This window comes from Ctenopharyngodon idella, chromosome 19 (genome assembly GCF_019924925.1).
Source record: "Ctenopharyngodon idella isolate HZGC_01 chromosome 19, HZGC01, whole genome shotgun sequence".
Taxonomy (NCBI): Eukaryota; Metazoa; Chordata; class Actinopteri; order Cypriniformes; family Xenocyprididae; genus Ctenopharyngodon; species Ctenopharyngodon idella.
Window position 1 is genome coordinate 16678014 of NC_067238.1, and position 17647 is coordinate 16695660.

Below are 17647 nucleotides of genomic sequence, written 5' to 3' on the forward strand. Positions count from 1 at the left end.
ATATTAAAAATATCATCACAAAATATCTGTAAAAAGTTGTGATTCATATTCTCTGTTTTCTCAGTGGATGTGACTCTGGATCCTGATACAGCTAATCCATATCTCATCCTGTCTGATGATGGAAAACAAGTGAGAGATGGAGACATTAGACAGAAACTCCCAGACAAACCAGAGAGATTTGATTACTGTGTAGATGTACTGGGAAAGGAGGGATTCTCCTCAGGGAGATTTTATTTTGAGGTGCAGGTGAAGGAAAAGACTGACTGGACTTTAGGAGTGGCCAGAGAATCCATTAACAGGAAGGGAAAGATCACACTGAGACCCAGTGATGGATTCTGGACTGTGGTTCTGAGGAATGGGAATGAATATAAAGCCTGTGCTGGTCCTGATGTCTCTCTGTGTCTGAGAGTGAAGCCGCAGCGGGTCGGTGTGTTTGTGGATTATGAGGAGGGTCTGGTCTCCTTTTATGATGTGGAGTCCAGCTCTCATATCTACTCTTACACTGGTCAGTCTTTCACTGACAAACTCTATCCATATTTTAGTCCAGAACCTAATAATGGAGGTAAAAACTCAACTCCACTGATCATCACACCTGTCAAATACAATAAATGAATTTACACCTCAATATGAAATAGGAGATGAAAGCAATGATCTTAATAATTAAATCTGAAAACATTATGTATGTGCTGCTATTTTTACATGTTTTGTTTTTCAGTTTTTAAAATCTGAGCTATAATTACATATTTTTAATGTAAAAATACAATGCTTGTTCAATAAATGATTTTTTTTTTCCATAAATATGTTTTCTCCCATCTCTACTTGACAAAGTGAAACTGTAAAATCTTAACATAAAAATGAAACTAGTAACAGTGTTTCTCAGCACGTTTGAGCTTCCACAAGAACAAATGAGGAAATTGTTCTCAAGAGTCAAAAACAAGTACGGTTGAGCTTCTGTTTATGTTCACTGATCAATGTTTATATGTGAATTAAAGCTGAATCTGTTCATCATAAAGCGATCCAGTCTCTTCAGAAAATTTGGACTAAATCCAGGCCCGGCATTCATTAAATTAGCTTGAACTTACTGATCTACTACTTAAGCTTATTATTATTCTTCTTAGGCTAAAATTTCTAAATGCTGCTCCTCCTAGACTGTTCAAGCTACAACCACCAAACTCGGACTAGACCTTCAGAATGTTCTGAGTTAGTGTGCTCCATCTTTTCGGTCTGATCCGACTTACGGTTTTCCTAAAAATGCTGATCAAATCTTGGAAAAATCCCACAGACTTTCATTGACAGAATGTTCAGATGAGCAAAGACTGTTCAAACTCCAACTGACAAAATTCAAATTTTGGCAGTTAGAGAGGCTCATCAGACTCCATTAGCTGCCATTCTATGTACTATTTCTAAATGATTGAGACTCATTTAAGCTTCCATTCTAATATTTCTAATTTTTATAATCTATCTATAGATAGATATATAGATAGATAGATACCCACATAGAAGGCGACGTTCTCAGGACCTTGCACAACGTTCCCTAAAAGTTCTCTAAAGGTGACGAAGATTCCGAACCTTTACAGAACATTCGGGACATTCCTAAAAAAAACATCCTCTTTTGGTAATGAAAGTGCTGCAGTATAAGGTTTCTTATATGACTTTAGGGGGACGTTCCATTTTGGTTATTTTATGATCAAAAAAGAAAGTTACAAAGAGGACATTTGGGACATTAACAGAACGTTCCCACACGGTCCTCTGTTGGTCATTTAATAACGTTCCTGATATGAGTTTAGGGGGACGTTCTATTTTGGTTATTTTATGGTCGAGCGAGAATGTTACAAAGAGGATATTTGGGAAGTTAACAGAACGTCCTATAGTAATAGTCCCCTAAACATTCCCAGAACGTCCTGAATGTTCCCTGAAGGTCCACCAAATAACGTCCCCCAACCCTTAAAAGAACTCCACATCCTGACCGTCTCTGAACATTCTGGGAACGTAACCAGGTTACCCCGCTAGAAATGTTTCGTTCCCAGAACATTCTCAGAACGTCCCCACTGGTGTTAAGGACGTTTTCTAGTAACGTTCCCAGTACCTTCAGAGACGGTCACGATGTGGAGTTCTTTTAAGGGTTGGGTTATTTGGTGGACCTTCAGGGAACATTCAGGATGTTCTGGGAATGTTTAGGGGACTATTACTATAGGACGCTCTGTTAACTTCCCAAATATCCTCTTTGTAACGTTCTTATGTGACCATAAAATGAACCAAATTGGAATGTCCCCCTAAACTCATATCAGGAACCTTGAACTGCAGCACTTTCATTACCAAAAGAGGATGTTTTAGGAATGTCCCCGATGTTCTTTAAAGGTTCGGAATCTTCGTCACCTTTAGAGAATTTTTAGGCAACGTTGCGCAAGGTCACTGTCCACGTTTTATAGAAAATAATAAAGTTTGAAGTCACCGTTATGGAGGTGAGTGTTTGCTTTAGATGGGCTCTTGATTCTTGATATTTTAACTTTAGATTTTCTCTGGCTTCTTTAACTGTGTTTCTAAAACACGCTTGTTACAGCAAAAATTACAAGAAAATTTCTGATCAGATGAATTTGGTTATTTAATGATGGTGATTCAATCATTATGGAGTGTTCTAATCCTGTGTTAGCTATTAGTTTCGCATTAATTAATGGTTAGTTTTTTTTTGTTTTTTTTTAATTATACAGAGAGAGTTTTTAGCAGTGTCTTTTAGACTCACACAGACATCATGAATCAGCGTATGAACCTCAACAATGGTGACAATAAACAAAAATCTTTTTTGTCACTTTAGTAGCTTGTTTTGTGATGTTCAGAGTTAATCTGTTTATCTGAAAATTTTGTCACCATTGTTGAGGTTCATACGCAGAATCTTGATATATGTGTGTGTCTACATGATCCTGTTTGAATAATTTCTGCACAATGATAAAAACTTTCAAAGTAGGGCAGGATTTTATACATTATCATAGGACTACAACAACATGAAAGAAATACAATATTTAGAGATCACTGAATAAGACCACCATGTGATTATGAAATGAGCAACCAAATCCATTTGATCAGATGTGCTTTAGAAACACAACTACAACAATTGGAGAAAAATTAAAGTTAAAACGTCAAGGGTCAGGAGCCCAACTAAAGCAAGTGCTTACCTCCATAACGGTGACTTTTATAAATTTTAATAAAACATCAACACCTCATTAAGATGTTTTGTATGAAAGAAATATAGTCAGTGGTTTGTAATAAGTGAAGATGCAGCGATCTAGAGAGATCTGTTAGTGTTTAATGTTCTGTTTCTGTTATCTGAGTTTTGTGAGGTTACCATTGTGCTGGAGAGTAGAGCCTGTGCTTCAGTCATGATGATCCAGAAACACTGATGTTCTGCTGCATGTCGCTTTATTTAAAGGCTGCAGTAATTGTGTAGTTGTTGATGCAGTGATAGATTTCAAAAGATTTCATAACATTAATCCAGGAAATATCTGTAGAGAGTCTTTTTTTTTTTTCAGCAAGACATTTAAGAAAAATTAGTTTTTGTTTGAACAGCCATTTTTGTTAGTCAATTTAGCTCTAATTTTCAATTCAATATTTTGACAAGGGCATCAGGGATGTTCTGAGAACATTTCCAAATAAAATATGGTTCCCTAAATGTTCAGAGAACGTCCTGAATGTTCCCTGAAGGTCCGCCAAATAACGTCCCCCAAACCTTAAAAGAACTCCACATTAGGCAACGTCCTTAACACCAGTGGGGACGTTCTGAGAATGTTCTGGGAACGTAAAATTTCTAGCTGGGTTACTACTCTTCCTCAGTATGAAGGACACAGATTCAGTGATGGATGCACAGCAGGTCTCCACATCAGTGTTTCCACCACAAACACTCCAGTTCACTGGTTGAAGTGTGGCTCACCAGGGTGTCATACGTGATTCCTAGATCGCCTGTTTCTGCCAGAAGTTCTCCTCACAGGTTCTGATGCCAAGTCACCTTCTTCATGCTCGGCTTTATGGATCCTTCCTCCAGCTCCTGCTCCTCTTGAAGATCTCCCAGCACCTCTTCATCAGACTCCTCTGGGTGCTCCTCCAGATCCAGTCGGTTTACAGATTCATCAATGATTTCTTTGAAGTCAGGTTCGTTTTCAGGTTTCCTGTTTCTCTCCTCTCTTCTAGGGTGAAATTCTGCTGCAGGTGGATCCAGATCTGTTCCTGTTCTCTGCGTTGAACCCACAAGTCAAACTCCTCGTCACTGGAACTGTCTGTTCTGTCATGGTGAGTATCCGTCATGGTTGTGCTTCCTGTTTTGATCTGTCCCTCTGACATCCTTTTCTTTCCAGACAAACATCGGCTGTCTCCTCTTATCCACCAGGTATGGACAAGGATATAGAAGGTTCTGTTGCAGCACTCTTTCATTTCCAGGTCCATCCAATGGTTCTTCTACATACACTGGATCATCCCCTCCTCTCCCTTCTTTCACCACGTACATTTTTCCCAGTACACTCACAGTTTTCCTGGGCCGCCTCTTTCTGACAGGTTCCTCACCAACACATGATCACCTGCTCCAAGACAGATCTCCACACCTTCCTTTATTACAGTCTATGATTATCTCCTTTACATTATATTATTTGTGCAAATTACCTACAATAAACAAAGACATGAAACAAATTAAATAACAATTCTCTGAGGTCATTACATTAGTTTGAGCTTCTACATACTAACAGATCCAGCATGTCAAACTATTTTCTCCCAACAGATCAACAGAGGAATCATTCTGACAAACACAGGGATTCAACCTCAATTATGTTTGAAAAGACTGAAGATATTTTAAAGGAAGAGCAGCATTCTGTCATCATTTACTCATCATGTGACTTTATCCTATGGATCACAAAAGACATTTAGAAATTCATACAAATATTTCTTCTTTGGTCGACTTGTATAGGCTATATATACAAACACTGAGATTAATCTGATAGAAAAATCAGGTCCAACACAAACAGACACACATGAACTCAACACACTGAATACAGAGACAAATGTAAATGTGTAAATACAGGAGGAGCTCTGACATCACTGTAGTTCAGATTCAGAGAAAGTGAACCTTGATCAACAACAATATGGACGCCTGAAACGATCAACCTCTTCAAACAACAGAATATTTATTGAGCCGTTCAAAGAGTCTTGTGGACACATCTGATACTCACAGGTAATGATAGAAATATAAGAGAGATTGAGCTGAACAGGTTTCTGATGGAAGTGATCTGGTTTAGTAGGTTTATGTTGAACTGGAATGAGTTGAACTGAATCAGGTTTCAGCATGTCAAATACTCAACTACTTTAGCTGATAACTGCACTGAAATGGTATCAGTATTGTATTAAAAGTATGTAATTTATTTGGTTGTAAAGCAAAGTTTGGTGTTTCTGTCATTTTGTCAAATTATATAAAGATTAAAGAAAGAGGAAATAAAATGAGCTGCAGACAGACTGAACACAAACCTGCTAAACTGCAGCTGAAAATCACATTAATTAAAACTATACTTATATACAAACACTTGGTCATACAATATTTATGTTTATTTTGTGGAGATATATATTTATTCATGAGTAAGGATATGACCTACTTTGTACTTGTTGTTTCTGATCTGAACAGCAGGTCATAGTTCAGATCGTTCAGTGAGTTTGAGTCATTCACTGTATGAGGAGTGATTGTGTTTCTCTCACTATCAATGAGATTTTAACACTTTAATATAAATATTTATTAAATGGTCATAAGAGAATATGAAGAAACCCCAAATCTGACTTTTGAGGGAAGATTTCATTTAAACCTGAGTGACCAAAAACTGTGTGTGAAACAAATACAGTGTTACAAGGAGCAAATGGGCTTAAATCAGTCTGTTGGTCATAATTTATATTGTGAAATACATCATGTTTTTTTTTTTTTTTAATCTCTTGAAAAGGCTTGAAGAGGGAAAGAACAATGGCAGAATCTTCACCAACATCAACAAAAGCAAGAAAAAACAGGAGAAAGAGTATTGACAATTATCCTCCATGTAAGTCAATAATTCAGAAAAGAATGAATTAGTGCATGAATGACTTTAACTATTCTCATATGGTGATATTTAAAATGTACAGTACTACTTCACATTAGGGTACTGATCAGCTTGTCTGGGTTCATTTTGCAGTAATGAACAGCTTGACAAGATCTCTAATATATTTGAGAATTCATATTTGATTTCTTTAAAGTTGCTCTACATTTTCTCTGTCCAGCGATGTCTTCCTCCAGCGGTCCACTGACTGAGGAGCTTCAGTGCTCGATATGTCTGGACGTGTTCACTGATCCAGTCAGCACTCCATGTGGACACAACTTCTGCAAGACCTGTCTGAATAAGTGCTGGGACAACAGCCAGACCTGCCACTGTCCATACTGTAAAGAAACATTCAAGATCAGACCTGATCTCAAGATTAATACCACACTCAGAGAAGTTGTAGATCACTATAAAAAGAAAAGTCCTGAGAAAAAAACTGAAGTTCTGGAAAAAACTGAAGTTCTGTGTGACGTCTGTGAGGAAAGAAAGCTGAAAGCCCTGAAGACGTGTCTGGTGTGTCAGAGCTCTTACTGTGAAACTCACCTGGAGCCTCATTTGAAAGTGGCAGGTTTAAAGAAACACAAACTGATCAATCCTGTGAGGAATCTGGAGGACTATATATGTCAGAAACATGAGAGACCTCTGGAGCTGTTCTGTAGAGATGATCAGACATGTGTGTGTCCGACGTGTGCTGTGAAAGACCACAAGAACCACAACACTGTTCCTATAGAAGAGGAGAGTGAAGAGAAGAAGGTAGAAGTTACTGACAAACTGATTTTAAAGGACTCTTATCATGAGGAATCATATGCTCTTTCATATAAATGAATCAGTTATGAAAATATATTGTGTGTTGTTCTGTGTCACACAGAAAGACGTGCAGCAGATGATCCAGGACAGAATCAAGAAGATTCAAGACGTCAAAAACTCAGCAGAAGTCAGAAAAGTGAGTTTAAAATAATGTAATTAAATTAATTTAAATATTTTTTACTCATCATTCAGTTCTGTTTCTCTAAAAGTCCTTATATTGAACAGCACTGGGACTTTTCACTGTTTGTATTGTTTGAGTCGTTTGAAACTTATTTTGGTGGTTGGAGCAAATACAGACAAGTTAACTGACAATAATTTGTCTAAAATGTCAGTTACTCTGTAGTATTTTCTTTATTGAATTGTTGTATAAAAACAATATCACACTCACAGTCATGCTGTTGCTCTGAATATCGACACATCTGTGATTATCTGATCACTTAGTAAAGTAATAACACACCTCTCCTCTACAAGACACATGATTTGAGGAGTCATCCAGTCCAAATAGTGCAGGATTATAAAAAAAAAACTAAACAGTATGAACTGAAGTATGAACAATAGTAACACTGATTCTTGTCTTATCAAACACCACTAATAATTAGTTGATTGTCCTGGTTGAGCAGAGAAACACAGAGAAGGAGAAAGCAGCCCGTGTTGAGCTCTTCACTGATCTCATCCGCTCCATTGAGAGATGTCAGACTGAACTGCTGGAGATGATGGAGGAGCAGCAGAAAGCAGCAGAGAAACAGGAGGAAGAGCTCATTGAAGAGCTGGAGCAGGAGATCACTGAGCTAAAGATGAGAAACACTGAGCTGGAGCAGCTCTCACACACTGAAGATCACCTCCACCTCCTACAGGTCAGTCAACATCTCTCTGATCAATGATAATGCAGTATATGACACCATAACACTCCCCATGCTGAAGGATTTCTCCTCTCTCCTGCTGTAGATTTACTCATCCCTGTGCAGCTCTAGAAACACCAGGAACTGGTCTGAGATCAGTGTGAAGACTGATGAGAGTCTGGAGACTCTGAGGAGAGCTCTGACTCAACTGCAGGACACTCTACAGGAGAAACTCACTCTAACTGGTACAACATCAAATATCAAATACACATAGATACATATATTTATCATCTTTAAATATCAGCAGTGTTGGGGAAAGTAACTTTTAAAAGTAATGTGTTACAATATTGAGTTATTCCCTAAAAAGTAACTAACTGCCTTACTTAATTTTTATGGAAAGTGATGCGTTACGTTACTTCTGCATTACATTTTCTTGCTTGTTTGTTTTATAATAACAACAACACAACGAAAGTAAAATAAGCCTCAGGCTGAAGGAAATGCAGATTCACGCCTGTACAGTAGAGGGCACAACTCAAACTAACCTTTCAGCTTTACAGCATGAGAAGAAAATTCAAGACTCTTACTTCAACAATAAAAATAAAAAAAATGAAACAGAAATGTGATGTTTATCTAAAGAAATTTTGCTTATTATTATGGTTGAAATGGATCATTGAAGGTCAGCAATGTTTCGGTTACAAAGGTAACCCTTGTTCCCTGAAGGAGGGAACGGAGACGTACGTTGGATAGACCGACGAATAGGAATCTCACTAGAGAGGCCAATCTGCTTTGAGTGTAACTAAACGAGCCACTGCACATTGGCATGCAATCATATGCAGCAGCTGCTCTCCTCACAGCACGGGCATTTAATGAGCAGCAGGTGCGTTGCATCTTCAGGTTTTCGCTGAGGAGCCAAACAGGTTAGGCGGCAGCATCAGCGGGGTACAGCGACTGTGGCGACGGGACGTACGTCTCCGCTCCCTCCTTCAGGGAACGAGGGTTACCTTTGTAACCGAGACGTTCCCATTCAGTCGGTCATGTTCGACGTACGTCGGACAGACCGATGAATAGGAATCCCTACCAAAGCACCACAGGAGCTGCCCCCTTCCAGCTCTCTGTTGCAAGCCTCCTGTACCCCCTTGCCTAAGGATGGTGGGACAGGGCTAACACAGAGAGTGTCGATCACTGCTGTTCCCCAAAACCCATTCAGTGAGACTACTGGATAACACTGGGTAAGCGTACCCTTTACTGGAAAGGAACGCTGCGGAAGCCACATCCTTCCCCAAAGGATTTATGTGGAGAAGTACATATGGACTAACCTCGTAGTGCTGTACTACATATGGAAGTACTGGGGTGACTCACCTGATGAGAGGTGGGTTCTCCCAGAAGGAAAGATACGCGCTTCGTTTAGGAGCAACCATGGAACTACACTTATGGGATCCCTGTAGGCTCACACATATGGTACCCAGCCTAAATCCGGTTCTCAAGGATACAACGGAGTATAGGCCTGGCGCCAGATGCTCCGCCACGTCTGGCTGCCAAAGGGAGATCGGAGGACTCAACAGGGTCTGCCTTGTAGGGACTCTCTGGAGTAATAAGCGCATGTAAGTGCAGCAAGCCGACACTAAGCCAAGGCCTCTCCGTGCCTCTGACCTGAGGTGAGAACATGGGAGGAGACCGGCTCAACACAAAGGCTATAGAATCTAGCGAACGTGTTAGGTGTCGCCCAGCCTGCAGCTCTACAAACATTTGTCAGCGAGGCGCCACGAGCCAGCGCCCAGGAGGATGCAACACCACTCGTAGAGTGAGCATGCAACCTGAGCGGGCAGGGCATGCCTTGTACTTGGTAAGCCAAGGCGATGGCGTCCACTATCCAGTGGGCCATCCTCTGCTTGAAGACAGCCTTTCCCTTCTGCTGGCCTCCGTAACAGACAAAGAGCTGGTCTGAGGTCCTGAGGCTTTGAGTTCTGTCTAAATACAGTCGCAAAGCATGAACTGGACAGAGCAAAGCCAGGGCTGGGTCTGCCTCCTCCGGGGGCAGCGCTTGCAGGCTCACTACCTGGTCCCTGAAGGGAGTGGTAGGAACCTTGGGCACATAGCCAGGCCAGGGTCTCAGTACCACGTGGCTGTTGCCCGGCCCGAACTCTAGGCACGATTCGTTGACCAAAAATGCCTGCAGGTCCCCTACCCTCTTGATAGAGGCCAATGCAACCAGCAGCAAAGTCTTCATAGACAGAATCTTTAATTCTGCTGACTGCAAGGGCTCAAAGGGAGCATTCTGGAGTGCTCGAAGCACCAGAGCAAGGTCCCAAGAGGGTATGGAGGGGGGTCGAGGAGGATTTAACCGTCTCGCCCCCCTAAGGAACCTGACGACCAGATCATGCTTACAAACAGACTTGCCATCGATGTGGTCGTGGTATGCAGATATTGCGGCAGCATGAACTTTGAGGGTGGAGGGAGACAGCCTACGCTCCAACTCTTGCTGCAAGAAGGAAAGCACAACTCCGATTGAACATCTTTGGGGGTCTTCTCGGTGAGAAGAGCATCACTCGATGAACAGGTTCCACTTCAAGGCGTAAGCACGTCTCATAGACGGTGCACGTGCCGTGTTAAGTACCTCAGGTGTTAAGTACCTCAGGGGGTAAGTCACCTAGAACCTCCACGTCCCGTCCAGGGACCAGACATGGAGTTTCCAGAGGTCTGGAGGCGGGTGCCAAAGGGTGCCTCATCTCTGAGAAAGAAGGTCCTTTCTCAGAGGAATGCGCCTGGGAGGGGCTGTCGCGAGGAGTGAGAGTTCCGGGAACCAGGTCCGGTTGGGCCAATAGGGCGCAACTAGCAGGACCTGCTCCTCATCCTCCCTGACTTTGCACAGGGTCTGCGCAAGTAGGCTCAATGGGGGAAATGCATATTTGCGAAGGCCTCAGAGCCAGCTCTGTGCCAGTGCATCTGTATTGAGTGTTCCCTCAGACAGGGAGTAAAACAACCGGCAGCAAGAGGTTTCTGGCGAGGCAAACAGGTCTACCTGAGCCTCTCTGAACTCTCTCTAAATCAGCTGGACCACCTGGGGGTGGAGTCGCCACTCTCCCGGCAGCGCAGCTCGTAAAAGCTCGTCAGCCACATGGTTAAGCACACCAGGAACATGAATGGCGTAAAGCGACCTCAGATGCTTCTGACTCCAAAGGAGGAGATGGCGGGCGAGTTGCGACATGCGACAGGAGCGTAGACCACCTTGATGGTTGATGTACGCAATGGTCGCAGTGTTGTCCGTGCGGACCAGCACATGCTTGCCCTGTAACGGCCCATTCGGGCGGCTCAGGGCAAGGCGTACTGTTAGCAACTCGAGGCAGTTGATGTGCCAATGCAGTTGGAGGTGCCCGTTGATGCTGCATGCCCGTTGTACGTGGCACCCCAGCCGGTGGCAGAGGCATCTGTGAACACCACAGCATGCTGGGACACCTGCTCTAGGGGCACTCCTGCTCGAAGAAACAAAGGGTCCGACCATAGGCTGAAGGCTTGGCGGCATTCCGGAGTGATTGCCACTCGGAACGTGCCGCATTGCCACGCCCATCTTGGGACTCGGCCGTGAAGCCAGTGCTGAAGCGGTCTCATATGAAGCAAGCCGAGCGGGCTTACTGCTGCTGCGGCTGCCATATGCCCCAGGAGCCTCTGAAAGAATTTCAGTGGGACCGCTGTCCTGCCTTTGAATGTATTCAAGCAGTTCAACACTGAGCACGTTCCTCTGTGAGGCGTGCTGTCTGTTCGACCGAATCCAACTCCATACCGAGAAAAGAGATCCTCTGCACAGGCCCAACCTGAAGGCCCAACTGGCTGAGGTGACTGAGCACCAGGTCCCTGTGTTCACACAACTGATCCCGAGACTGAACTAGAATAAGCCAGTCATTGAGATAGTTGAGGATGCGAACACCCTGTTCTCTCATGGGAACAAGGGCTCCCTCCACGACTTTCATGAAGACGCGGGGAGACAGGGCCAGCCTGAAGGGTAGGACCTTGTACTGATATGCTCGACCCTCGAATGCAAAGCGCAGGAACGGCCTGTGTCGAGGGAGAATCGAGACATGAAAGTACGCATCCTTCAGTTCGATCGCTGCAAACCAGTCTTGGGGATGGATGCACTCGAAAATGCATTTCTGCGTGAGCATTTTGAATGGTAGATTGTGGAGGCTCTGATTCAAAACTCACAGGTCCAAGATCGGTCGTAACCCACTGCCTTTCTTGGGTACAATGAGGTAGGGACTGTAGAACCCTGACCTCATATCGGCTGGAGGGGCTGGCTCTATTGTGTCCTTCGCCAGTAGGACCGTGATCTCTGCACACAAGACATGGGCATCGACAGCTTTTACTGCAGGGAAGTGGACGCCCCTGAACTTGGGGGGACGCTGGGCGAACTGAATTGCATAGCCGAGCCTGATGGTCCGAATGAGCCAGCGAGACGGACTGGGGAGCGCTAACCAAGGCTCGCAGAGACCATACAAGCGGGATCAAAGGGACCGTAGGTGTACCCGCAGTGGGGCAGCGAGGTGGAACGCAGGGATGCGGCTCGGAAGGCTCTCTTTGTGAGGCGGCCCATAGCGGGGTCAGAGTGTGCTGTGCAACACCTACCTGGTTCCATAGTTGGACAGAGGGCGCAGGAGAGGCTTTGGTTGCCTTTTCGAACCGCGCACTGCTGCCCGCTGGCGATAGAAGAGGGGGGTGAGAGTGGAGAGGTTTTCCTCCTCCCGCTACTCTCCGAGCCCTCTTCGGACCCGGAGATGAAGGAAACTGCTCTTTCTTTGAAAATTTGGGTAGAAACAAAACAAACAAAACAAAACACAGGATTTACCACCCGGCCCTTGCAGTTTACCACACCACCCTCCTCCGGGGGAAGGAGTGGTGCAGTCACCATCTCCTGAAGAGCAGTCCCATCCATCTCCGGGTCGCCCGTCTTAGGGTCTCTTGCTCTTGGCTTTACCGCCCTTCTTGGCGGGGGCCTGGATGGGCTGGGCACCCCGCTTGCAACCACAGGGGGGCGCCCTCGGCGACGAGCAGGCTGAGGTGCTGCCGGCGGCGGATGGGTGGACGCAGCAGCTGACCGCCGTGGCAGGATGTGGCTGATGGCCTCAGACTGCTTCTGTACAGTCGAGAACTGCTGGGCAAAGTTCTTGACCACGTCGCCAAAAAAGGCCGGTCTGGGACATGGGGGAATTAAGAAACCTGACCTTGTTGGTATCCCTCATGTCGGCCAGACACAGCCAGAGATGGCGTTCCTGGACCACCAAAGTGGACATCACATGACCCACCGACCGCGCCGTAACCTTCATCGCACGAAGCGCATGGTCCATCGCGGCACGAAGTTCTTGAAGAACTTGGGGATTGTGACCACCCTCGTGCATGTCCTTAAGTGCCTTGGCCTGATGGACCTGCAACAATGCCATAGCGTGTAAGGCAGCTTCCCCGCAGGCCTGGTAAGCCCTGCCGGTAAGATCCGACAAGTGCTTACAGGCCTGGGAAGGGAGAGACGGCTCCCCCCGCCAGGTGGAGTTAGGGCACAGTTGCATAGCAACAGCCCGTTCCACAGGGGGGATGCGCGTATAACCCTTCGCCGCACCGCCATCAAAGTGGTAGTGAGGGAGGAGGACCCACCAGAACGGTTTCAGGCAGTAAAAGGTGCTGTCCACGTCCCAGTGAGTTCTTCATGCACCTCCGGGAAGAAAGGAACCAGGGTTCGTGGTTGAGAACCAGCACGTGCCACCCCGAGATACCAATTGTTCAACCGCGAGGGCTCAGGACACAGTGGAGGATTCCACACGAGCCCAACCCTGTTGGTGGCCCGGGAAAGCATAGCCATCATCTCCGGATCTGAATCGGGCACCGTTACTGTTCCCGAAAGAGGCAACTGTGCCGACTCGTCATCTCCAGAAAAATCTTGCTCACCCTCCGATGCAGCTATCGACATCCGGTCATCGGGGGGAGCTCCGAAGGATGGTGCACACCTTTGAGATGGCCCACCGCGCTCCCCCGGCAGCTCTACTGGCTGCGGAGTGCAGGAGGAGTGAGGGTTCCTAGGGAGTTGGTTCCCCGAAGGAAGCGCACTCACTGTAATCCTCAGATCACCAGTGCGGCTACCCGCAGCAACACTTTGAGGAGGATTGGAACGAGGCAGCGGCACTGGGACTCCACCCCTTTGCAGGACTGGAGTCTCGATCACAACTCCGAGATGGTCATCTTCCCACAATGGGTACATGACTCATCCATGAACGCTGCCTCAGCGTGCTTTAAGCCCAGACACGTGATGCAGCAATCGTGACCATTGTGTAAGCTCTTTCAGGGACTTACTCTTTTAAAAGTGCTGAAGATGCAACGCACCTGCTGCTCATTAAATACCCGTGCTGCGAGGAGAGCAGCTGCTGCATATGATTGCATGCCAATGTGCGTTGGCTCGTTTAGTTACACTCGAAGCAGATTGGCCTCTCTAGCAAGATTCCTATTCGTCGGTCTATCTGACGTACGTCGAACGTGACCGACTGAAAGGGAACATATATGTTGCTGCTACATACAGTATACATTTTTTTTTTTCAGTGGATAATAAAGTGAGATTAAAAACCTCACTTATTTAACCTAATTAATCTATGCAGGTTTGCGTAATATTCTGAGTCAAATTACTTGTGATGTGTTCCCCCAACACTGATAGTAATGAAAAATGATTCGGTCAAGCTGAAATAAGAAAAGTATGTGATCATGTGTTTGTGTCACTTTATCATCAGCTCACAGTTCTTCTTGAAGAGAACAGCTCATTTTCAGCTCTAATTTCAGAAAACATGCAGTAAATTCATGTACTATAATATAATATAATATAATATAACGTTATATAATATAAATTATTGTACTAGAAGCTTCATCTCTGTAACTACAACCATGAGACTTTAATACATCCGCAAACACATTTAGATGAGAAACTACAGAAAGAAACATTAATTTTCTGTAATTTTCTGTAGGTCTTTTCAGCTGTCTCATCTAAGTTTTGCGAATATGTTTTAGATATAAATCAGTTTAGCAGAAGAAAATCAAACTGATAGACATCAAGGGTTTAAGATGCACTTTCGTTCTTCTTTAGAGGAGAATTTCAGACCTGTTGCTCAAACAGCTTTGAAGAGCTGGGCTTTAATTTGAAGTTTATTTAAGTTTAATGTTTATAGATTTGTATTTGCTGAATAACCACAACACTAATCCACTCCAAAACTGAAATGAATAACATTAGACACAAAAATAAAACATAAAACATTTCACCAAACATTAGCAAAGTTATATTAAGAGCTCAAACTCAAAGCAATAGTGGTTTCTGTTTGATTCTCTAAATATCAGCAGAGACACATACATTGATCAGATAAAACATGATATTGTACTCAATTTTTTAAAAAATAACGTTAAATCTTGTCTATAATTCCACACATAAAAATGTCAAAGATCTGATGATGTTTTATTGTCATTAGTCTCTACAGATCTGAAGAGGATGCAGCAGTATGAAGGTACAGTGTGTGTCTGAACTACACTAGATTACATTCATATACTCACAGCTTCATCACTGACCTACAGGATGATTAAACACTGATTAAATATTAAAAACATCATCACAAAATGTCTGTAAAAAGTTGTGATTCATATTCTCTGTTTTCTCAGTGGATGTGACTCTGGATCCTGATACAGCTCATCCATATCTCATCCTGTCTGATGATGGAAAACAAGTGAGATGTGGAGACATTGAGCAGAAACTACCAGACAATCCAGAGAGATTTGATCGATATGCAAATGTCCTAGGAAAGGAGGGATTCTCCTCAGGGAGATTTTATTTTGAGGTGCAGGTGAAGGGAAAGACTGAATGGACTTTAGGAGTGGCCAGTGAATTCATTAACAGGAAGGGATCGATCACAGTGAGTCCCAGTAATGGATTCTGGACTGTGGCTCTGAGCAATGAGAATGAATATTGGGCCTGTGTTGATTCTCTTGTCTCTCTGTGTCTGAGAGTGAAGCCGCAGCGGGTCGGTGTATTTGTGGATTATGAGGAGGGTCTGGTCTCCTTTTATGATGTGGAGTCCAGCTCTCATATCTACTCTTTCACTGGTCAGTCTTTCACTGGGAAACTCTATCCATTTTTTAGTCCAGAACTTAATTATGGAGGTAAAAACTCAACTCCACTGATCATCACACCTGTCAAATACGATAAATGAATTTACACCCCAATGTGAAATAGGAGATGAAAGCAATGATCTTAATAATTAAATCTGAAAACATTATGTATGTGCTGCTATTTTGTAATTTTTTGTTTGTCAGTTTTTAAAATCTGTAAGCTATAATTACATATTTTTAATGTAAATAAAATGTCTCTACTTGACAAAGTGAAACTGTAAAATCTTAACATAAAAATGAAACTAGTAACAGTGTTTCTCAGCACGTTTGAGCTTCCACAAGAACAAATAAAGTAATTGTTCTCGAGTCAAAAACAAGTACAGTTGAGCTTCTGTTTATGTTCACTGATCAATGTTTATATGTGAATTAAAGCTGAATCTGTTCATCATAAAATGATCCAGTCTGTTCAGAAAATTTGGACTAAATCCAGGCCCGGCATTCATTAAATTAGCATGCAAAAAAACAACTTACTGATCTACTACTTAAGCTTATTATTCTTCTTCTTAGACTAAAATTTCTAAATGCTGCTCCTCCTAGACTGTTCAAGCTACAACCACCAAACTCGGACTAGACCTTCAGAATGTTCTGAGTTAGTGTGCTCCATCTTTTCAGTCTGGTCCGACTTAGGGTTTTCCTAAAAATGCTGATCAAATCTCGGAAAAATCCCATAAACTTTCATTGATGGAATGTTCAAATGAGCAAAGACTGTTTAAACTCATAATTCCTCATTAGACTCCATTAGCTGCCATTCTATGTACTATTTCTAATTTTTATAATCTATCTATCTATCTATCTATCAAATTTTCATATCTATCTATCTGACTATTTCTATCTATTTATCTATCTATCTATCTATCTATCTCATAGTAACCACCCAGAACACCCTAGTAAACTGCATAGCAACCACCTAGAACACCATGGCAACAGCATAGCTACCACACAGAACACCATTGCAACAGCATAGCAACCACCCAGAACATTCTAGCAACCACCCAGAACACCCTAACAACCACCCAGAACACCCTAACAACCGCATAGCAACACCCCAGCAACCACCCAGAATACCTTAGCAACCTAGCAACCTAGCATAACAACCACATAAAACCTGAAAAAAAAGGCTTTTTCAAGCCAACTTAAAGTTTGTCTACAAACTTTTTTTATCTAGTTTTGTTATTGATAGCATTGCCACTGAGGACGTGAACAGCTCTGAGTATTACATCACGTGTTGTAATTTCATAATTACGGTGTAGCGTCTGGATCAATCAGACACACAATTATTCATTATATTTAATGAATTATCCAGAAACTCACTCTCTCAAAGTTCTGTGAATCAATCCCCCTAAAACTGCAACTAGCATCCCAAACGTAGCTAACACACAGGCAGAACTAGGTGTCCTGTTACAGGACACAAGAAAACGTCTCGGGTTACTTGTGTAACCCTGGTTCCCTGAATAGGGAACGAGACGCTACGTCATATGACGTTATGGGAACCTTCTGCGTGATTGCGTCGTGAAGCACTCTTGTATCTAACCAATGATGAGACGAGACGTCAGAGGCGGGTGACGTCACGGACCAGGAAACTATAAAGCATACCCAGAACAAAGAACGCTAGCTTCTGGATTATGGCTGAAGCAAGACGCTCACAGGTATGCCAGGGATACGGCAACGCGACGTAGCGTCTCGTTCCCTATTCAGGGAACCAGGGTTACACAAGTAACCCGAGACGTTCCCTTT

The 17647-nt window shown here is 43.4% G+C and overlaps 2 protein-coding genes and 2 long non-coding RNA genes across 8 annotated transcripts in view; 2 read left to right on the forward strand and 2 right to left on the reverse strand.

Annotated features, from left to right (window-relative positions):
- Positions 1-17647, reverse strand: part of LOC127501638 (uncharacterized) — a 145681-nt gene that overhangs the window by 56491 nt on the left and 71543 nt on the right. The gene's annotated exons all lie outside the window — the stretch shown is intronic.
- The window catches only part of LOC127501606 (nuclear factor 7, brain-like), a 99334-nt gene that overhangs the window by 6204 nt on the left and 75483 nt on the right, over positions 1-17647 (forward strand). The window contains exon 8 of one of the 3 annotated variants that reach the window (XM_051873678.1): positions 65-791. The exons of 1 other annotated variant lie outside the window; for it this stretch is intronic. In XM_051873678.1, coding sequence (XP_051729638.1) covers positions 65-612 — 548 coding nt within the window. In that variant the 3' untranslated portion in view covers positions 613-791. Of the gene's footprint in view, positions 1-64; positions 792-4184; positions 4376-17647 lie in introns of those variants that run through there. One more of the 3 variants, XM_051873677.1, reaches the window with a different exon arrangement.
- Positions 310-16295, reverse strand: LOC127501641 (uncharacterized). Its single transcript, XR_007926658.1, has 2 exons — positions 15963-16295; positions 310-620 (listed from the first exon to the last, which is right to left on the reverse strand). It is a non-coding gene; the product is annotated as an uncharacterized LOC127501641 (long non-coding RNA).
- Positions 5094-15956, forward strand: LOC127501616 (zinc finger protein RFP-like). Of its 2 annotated transcripts, none has more exons than XM_051873718.1 (8): positions 5094-5209; positions 5961-6053; positions 6271-6842; positions 6958-7032; positions 7517-7750; positions 7842-7980; positions 15220-15255; positions 15407-15956. In XM_051873718.1, exons 2-8 carry the CDS (start codon positions 5981-5983, stop codon positions 15952-15954), a joined length of 1677 nt encoding a protein of 558 aa, XP_051729678.1. In that variant the 5' UTR covers positions 5094-5209; positions 5961-5980; the 3' UTR covers positions 15955-15956. The 2 variants fall into 2 exon arrangements, with proteins under 2 accessions (XP_051729678.1, XP_051729680.1); XM_051873720.1 differs by having other exon boundaries at positions 15229-15255.